This window comes from Polypterus senegalus, chromosome 3 (assembly GCF_016835505.1).
Source record: "Polypterus senegalus isolate Bchr_013 chromosome 3, ASM1683550v1, whole genome shotgun sequence".
In the NCBI taxonomy this organism is placed as follows: domain Eukaryota; kingdom Metazoa; phylum Chordata; class Cladistia; order Polypteriformes; family Polypteridae; genus Polypterus; species Polypterus senegalus.
In genome coordinates this window covers 178234095-178241737 of record NC_053156.1, presented here as the reverse complement: position 1 = coordinate 178241737, position 7643 = coordinate 178234095, and the positions used below count along the sequence as shown (strand labels likewise).

Sequence of the window (7643 nt, the reverse complement as noted above, 5' to 3'; positions counted from 1 at the left end):
TATTAACTTTTTTCCCCTTCATCCACTGTGTAGTCAATTTTGTTGTGTGCTTCTGGTCATTGTTATGTTGAAAGGTGATCCTTCTATCCTTTCTGGCTGCAGGTTTTCTTCCAAAATTTGACAGTATTTTGCCCCCCCCACCCATTTTTTCTTCTACCCTTACAAGTGCCCCAGTCCCTGCTGCAGATAAACTCCTCCTATCACCTCCATGTTTTACTGTAGGTATGGAGTGTTTTGGATGGTAAGCTCGATTGGCTTTCTGCCAGGTGTACTGTTGGGTGTTGAGGCCAAATAGTTCTATTTTGGTCTCATATGACCATAACACAATTTTCCATTTGTTCTCAGAATATTCAAGGTATGTTTTGGCAAAGCTCAATTGAGACTTAATGTGTGCTTTTTTGAGAAGTGGCTTATTTCTTGCAACCCTCCCATACAAGCCACATTTATGGAGCACTTGTAATATTTTTGTCACATGCAAACAATGAATTTTTGACTCTTTGGCATAAAGTGCTGTTACTCTTTCAACATTGACTCTGACTAGTTTCCTCATCACTCTTCCATCCAGTTTTGGGATCCAGGGAGAGGCCTAGTAGTACCAAACATTGTCCATTATTAATTATGGATTTTGGATGCACTCCTAAGGATTGATAAAGCTTTTGAAATCTTTTTGTGTTCATCTCCTGACTTGCGCCTGTCCACAACTTTATCTCGGAGATCTTTTGAAAGTGCTTTGCCACCCATAGTCAATTGTTTTGTTTAAGTTGCATTACCAAACACTGGAATGCTCCAGGAATAGCTAAACTAATTCCATTGATTACAGCTGATCACAGGTAGAATCCAATGACCTTAGTGTGCAATGGAGAAAGTGATTACTTACACCTGAATGAGTTTATATAGTATTGAGTATTATTTGGGAGGTGGTTGTTCTTTAATCAATCTCAGTGATGCTTGTATTTTATTTATTAGAACTTTTCCGAACTGTGCTATCATATGTTTGACCTGGATGTTAAAGGTTGCATCCAAGTAAACAAAGCTAAAAAATATTTTTTGTGTGTGTTTTCATTTTAGGCTGTAAAGCAACAAAAATTTGAATATTGTCAAAGGGGGTGGTGCTTTTCTATATCCACCGTAGGTGCCAGAAAATAGTTGAACTAAGCAAAGTTGTGACTGTTGAAATACTGCACTTTAGACAAGTGTTATGTATGTGTTGCAAATTGGTGGATCAATACTGGGATTTAAATTTAATAAATACACAGTAAACACAATTTAAAAAAGAGTAACATACTGCAGTATTGCTGTATACAGCAATGTTGTACATTTAATTTATATTAGTTAAAACATTCAAAACATAGAAAAGTTCTGCTTACAACAGTAAAGATTTCTAAGGAAATACCTCTTTTACGGCAGGTATTTCCTCTATTGTTAAATACTGTGGCAGTAAGAAATACAAGAAATGTGACTTCCTTTAGTACGTAGAGTTGAAGGAGATTTTTTTTAATTGCACTTAGAATGCTGCGTGTTTTTTTGAAATCTGAGGGTTTGCTCTTTCAAGAGAGGTGCAACCACACATTTTCTGAAAACGTAGCGGAATTTACCAATGTTTGGAAATGCCCACTCAAATCCTTTTGCCTATATAAATGGATGAGAAGACACCAAAAGAACACAGAGACGCAAATCTGACTGAAAACAAACTTAAAGGAGAACATCCAACAAACAGAAGAAATGAAATCATCAGCCGTGTTCATTGCAGTTGTCCTCTTCGCAGGCTTGTGCTCACAGATCTATGGACAAAGTAAGTTGGGCATTGGAGAATCATTGTTAACTAAAAACATCATTGCACTAATTATATGGAACTATTTCTGTTACATGACATAATTAGATTGTGATATTAAAAAAAGATATTAAGAAATAAAAACAAAATCCCATGGAAATGTTTTTTAATACATATATTGTGCATCTTGATATCTTATGAAGTCTGATATTTCAGTTTTTTTTCTTTTTAATTATTAAGCATTGTAAATAATATAAGTAGGTGAGACATTTAAATGATATAAGCCATTCAAAACAAACAGGATTAGATAATTTTGTGTAGGCAAAGTCATTACTTTTATTATTTTTATTTTAGTCTGTGCTTTTTAAATTAAAGTAGCATTTTTACAAGCAAAAACTATAATAATAGGTTAGGTAGATTGTAATTCTGAAGCAATAGTAAATAGTCTGAATATAGTATCACTACACATGATCTGTGTACAGTACTTGCAACTCTGTAATATTTTTAATTATTTATTTTCTAGATACAAATAAACCTTCAAAATGCTGCTTCAGTTATGTGGAAAAAAGGATCCCTTTTAAAATGTTGTCCAACTATGAAAAAACACGATCAGACTGCACTAAACCTGGCATTGTGTAAGTATAACTTTACATAAGCTAAGAAAGAACTTTAAATTAGTGGATGTAGCATTTATGAATATAGGTGACAGGGTGAGACTTTTTATTACAGCAGTACAACAGGAACTTTGACATAACTCAACATGCTATACACAGAGTACAGTAGGTGCCTATATAGTGGATATACTGGTGCATATGTATAGTGCATGTTCTTCTTGATCTGAAGACTAAGTGACTTTTCAGTACAGTCAATCTCTGGGCTATAGCTTGTTACTGTTGGTTGTGGCTGCCACACACACACACACTGATGCAGCTCTGCAATCTCCTGCATTTCTCCAGCCTTCCCACTGAAATCAAATAATAATAAGAAACCATTATGGCAGGCTAAAGAAATTATTCCTCTAGGGTTTTCAAACCAAGTCAACATTACAAGCTCTCTCAGATGAGTAGGGATTAAAATAGAAGCAATGTGATTTCCATTTAAATCATGTTTACTGTACATATATAGATGAAATTCCAAATAAAGCATGCTAGTATCAAAGGAAATGAAATATTTACCAGAATTAAAAGGTTACTTTGCCACTAATTTACTTCAAAGTTGTAATGATCAAACCCTAATATTATTACTGCATGCAAATTAATAAACTTGTTCATCATCTTTTTTCATACTTTGTTCTGCAGATTCATCACAATAAAAGGTATTCTGGTCTGTGCTAATCCCGAACAGAAATGGGTCCAAGATAGCGTTGATCATCTGAATGCAATTTTAAAAACATACCCTGAAGAATTAAACGGTGATGGCCTTTCTTCTTGAAAAAACTGAGAGGAAAAGCTTTTTCCACATTTATCCAATCAGACCAACATTACAGTCACTGGACTTCAGAAAATGTTATATATGCTGCCATTTATAAATGGATCTACTGTATATACGATTGATATTTTACTTTTTGGCTCTCTTTAAGTACAAACTCCTAAAAAATATTTAAATATGTTTAATTAAATATAATAAGGAATGTTTTGAATTCAGAATAAAATACTTACTAATAATACATCACTGCTTTAATTATTTTGGATTCCAATACAGCATTGCTTCTATTTATTTATTCTTTTAAGGTATACTCATTCTATCAGTTCCTATGCCTCTTTCTCACTAAAACCACAATAAAAGTATCAGATTTGCAGAACTGACCATCAGTTCTTTAAAATTCTCACTACACCAAATTCTCTTTTATAGAACATTTTACATTTTCCAGAACGTCGAAGTTGGTGTTCGCACAGATTTATGCATCTGGATTTTCTTGTGCGTACGAACATTTCCACTTTTGTGCTTACACCATGTTATAGTCTGAGTTCTACACACAGTGTTATACATGAGGCCCCAGATCTGTTGTCATAGGCCTAAGTATCATTTGGTTCATGACAATTGATTCAAGGGATAAAATGATTTTTAAAGTCAATAGCAGTTAAGTTATAAAAGCAGGAGAAAATGTCAGGTGTCTGTTCCATTAAGAATTGATTTAAATGATTAGGTTGAGTCTCATTGCAAAAGCATGTACAGTTTGACAGAGAATTCCATTGTTGGCAAAGAACACAGCTATAGAAGAAAACAAGTGTCAGACATTTCAGGCTTGTTACATCACCAATGTACGGTACCAGGTCATAACAGGAAGCATGGACCCAGGAATGTGGTCCTTGACATTTTATTGCAGTATTGTTTGTGAGCAGATCTTTGAAAGGTCCATTCCAATAAAGGGCAAAAACAGATTTCCTCAGGTACTGAATGACAATGACGCACTGGGAAGTAAAATCTTGAAAATGGTGGGAGACTCACAATATAGCCCTGGGTAGAATAGGTCAGATGTACTGGGTATAGTGCTTTGTAAAGTAATCAACAGCTAAACCTGAGTAAAAGTAAAAAAATGTTTCTGGAAAGCATCTCAAGTAAAATATGCCTAATAGAAAACTACTCAGTTTTAAGGTACTTTATATGTTATTAAGTTTACTTAAGTATCAAAAGTACAAAGAGGTGGAAAAGTAATAAAAAAAATCTACTCAAGTAGAAATATGACAACACAGACAAAACTTTTCTCAACTAAAACTATCTGACATGGAAACTACTTAAGTAAATGAAAAAAGGTGGCATGGAAAAAGTACCTAAGTACAATTTAGTTACTTTAGGGAAAAATCAATTAGCTTCAATTAGTAAATATCCTCAAATTTTGCATTAGAAAATATAAACAAATATACAGTACATAGCAACAAAACAGACACAGTAAATGGTGTATTGTACTTTATATAGCTTTGAAACCCCTGGAGATTTTTTTTTTTTTCTCCAGCCCTCTGGAGTTCATTTTGTTTTTTTCTCACCTTACTTTATTCTTTGTGACTTAGTATTGCCTAATCTTATTTTTATATTTGTATCATTTTTATAAACTTTTCTTTCTTCATCTTCTAAAGCACTTTGAGCTATATCATTTGTATGAAAACGTGCTATATAAATAAATGTTCTTCTTCTTCTTCCTCTTTTGGCTGTTACCATTAGGGGTTGCCCCATCGGATCATCTTCTTCCATATCTTTCTGTCCTCTGCATCATGTTCTGTTACACCCATCACCTGCATGTCCTTTCTCACCACATCCATAAACCTTCTCTTAGGCCTTCCTATTTTTCTCTTGCCTGGCAGCTCTATCCTATTCTCCCAATATACTCTGCATCTCTCCTCTGCACATGTCCAAACCAACGCAATCACGCCTCTCTGACTTTGTCTCCCTGCACTCTCTTTTTCACCTCTCTTCCAAAATCCCCATTACTCTGTACTGTTGATCCCAAGTATTTAAACTCATCCACCTTCGCCAGCTCTACTCCTTGCATCCTCACCATTCCACTGACCTCCCTCTCATTCACACACATGTATTCTGTCTTGTTCCTACTGCCCTTCATTCCTTTCCTCTCGAGAGCATATCTCCACCTCGCCAGGGTCTCCTCAACCTGCTCCCTACTATCGCTATAGATCACAATGTCATCAGCAAACATCATAGTCCACGGGAACTCTTGTCTAATCTGTCAACCTGTCCATCACCATTACAAATAAGAAATGGCTCAGAGCCAATCCCTGATGTAATCCCACTTCCACCTTGAATGCATCCATCATGCACCCTCATACATATCCTGTACAACTCTTACATACTTTTCTGCCACTCCCGACTTCTTCATACAATATTACAACTCCTCTCAAGGCACCATGTCATATGCTTTCTCCAGGTCCTCAAGGACACAATGCAACTGCTTCTGGCCTTCTCTATACTTCTCCATCAACACCCTCAGAGCAAACATTGCATCTGTTGTGCTCTTTCTTGGCATGAAACCATACTACTACTCACTAATCATCACGTCACTTCTTAACCTAGCTTCCACTACTCTTTCCTATAACTTCATGCTGTGGCTCATCAATTTTATCCCCCGTAGTTACTACATTTCTGCACATCCACCTTATTCTTAAATATCGGCAACAGTACACTTCTTCTCCACTCCTCAGGCATCCTCTCACTTTCCAATATTCCATTAAACAAAGTTAAAAACTGCCATCTCTCCTAAACACCTCCATGATTCCACAGGTATGTCATCTGGACCAGCGACTTTTCCATTATTCATCCTCTTCATAACTGTCCTTACTTCCTCTTTGCTAATACGTTGCACTTCCTGATTCACTATCTTCACATCATCCAATCTATTCTCTCTCTCGTTCTTTTCATTCATCAGCCTCTCAAAGTACTCTTTCCATCTGCTCAACACGCTCTTCTCGCTTGTGAGTACGTTTCCATTGTGACAGAAGGGGCAGTAGTGCACCCTTGAACCCTCAGGTACAACTCCAGACACCAGGTAAAAGTCCAGAACCTTTTATTTTGTTCTTCTGTGCACCAAGCACCCTCCACACTACTCATACAATAAACCAACACAAAAAAGTCTCCTCCTTGCCCAGACACTTAGCCACCCTTCCTCCCAGCTCAGCTCGGTGTCTGGACTGAGGCACCGTCCTTTTATAGCCCCTGACCCGGAGGTATTCCTGTCCCGACAGTCCATAGTTCCTTACTCCTTCCGGGTCAGGGCAATCAGTCCTTTTCTTTAACCCGGGAGCACGTTGTTCGTTCCTGTCACTTGACCATGACGTACTCCCGGGTCATAGGGCATAAAAAAGCCCATAAGCCCCCCCACAGCGACTCCTGGTGGCCCCCAAGGTATCCAGCAGGGTTGTGTAAAAATACTACAAGGTCCATAATGCCCTGCTGGACCTCGGGGCATGATCCTGCTGTCGGGAGAGCTCCTCCTGGCGGCCTGGGGGTGCGGACCGGCATGGAAAGCCGGCAGTCCTCCACACCATCTTTATCCTTTATTACCCTAACCTGCTGCACATCTTTCCCAGCTCGCCCCCTCTGTCTAGCCAATCAGTACAGGTGCTTTTCTCCATGTTTAGTTTCCAACCTCTCATTCAACTCATCATACGCCTTTTCTTTAGCCTTTGCCGCCTCTCTCTTCACCTTACGCCCTATCTCCTTGTACTCTTGTCTACTTTCCGCATCTCTTTGACTATCCCTCTTCTTCTTTGCCATCCTCTTCCTCTGTATACTCTCCTGAACTTCCCCATTCCACCAACAGGTTTCCTTTTCCTCCTTCATCTGTCCAGATGTCATGCGAAGCACCCTTCTTGCTGTCACCCTTACTACATCTACTGTAGTTGCCCATTTGTCTGGTAACTCTTCTCTCCCACCCAGTATCTGTCTCACCTTCTCCCTAAACTCAATCTTGCAATCTTTCTTTTTTCAACTTGGGCACACTGTTCATCACTTCATCCAACTCACTCCAAAAATCTTCTTTCCCATCCATTGCACCCCCAACTTGCGGGGCATATGCACTAACAACATTCATCATCACACCTCCAATTTTCAACTTCATAATCATTACTCTGTCTGACACTATTTTCACCTCAAAAACACTCTTGACATATTGTTCCTTCAGAATAACCCCTACTCCATTTCTCCTTCTATCCACACCATGGTAGAACAATTTGAATCCACCTCCAATCCACCTGGCCTTAGTCCCCTTCCATTTAGTCTCTTGCGCGCACAATATATTAACCTTCCTTCTCTCCATCATATCTGCTAACTCTTTCCCTTACCAGTCATACTGCCAACATTCAAAGTTCCTACCCTCAGTTCCACTCTCTTTACCTTCCTCCTCTCCTCCTGCCTCCGAACACGT

The 7643-nt window shown here is 38.1% G+C and overlaps 1 protein-coding gene across 1 annotated transcript; it reads left to right on the top strand.

The window, feature by feature from the left end:
* Positions 1–1527: 1527 nt before the first annotated feature.
* On the top strand, positions 1528–3382 carry LOC120526840 (C-C motif chemokine 3-like). The gene is made up of 3 exons (XM_039749969.1): positions 1528–1792; positions 2295–2406; positions 3070–3382. The coding sequence occupies exons 1-3, from the start codon at positions 1723–1725 to the stop codon at positions 3200–3202; spliced, it is 315 nt and encodes a 104-aa protein (XP_039605903.1). The 5' UTR covers positions 1528–1722; the 3' UTR covers positions 3203–3382.
* Positions 3383–7643: the final 4261 nt, after the last annotated feature.

Bases quoted from the DNA above. Each gene is read 5' to 3' on its own strand.
- LOC120526840 (XM_039749969.1), top strand. From the start codon at position 1,723: ATGAAATCATCAGCCGTGTTCATTGCAGTTGTCCTCTTCGCAGGCTTG. The intron at 1,793-2,294 runs GTAAGTTGGGCA...TTTATTTTCTAG, and splicing joins CTCACAGATCTATGGACAAA to ATACAAATAAACCTTCAAAA. The intron at 2,407-3,069 runs GTAAGTATAACT...TTTGTTCTGCAG, and splicing joins TGCACTAAACCTGGCATTGT to ATTCATCACAATAAAAGGTA.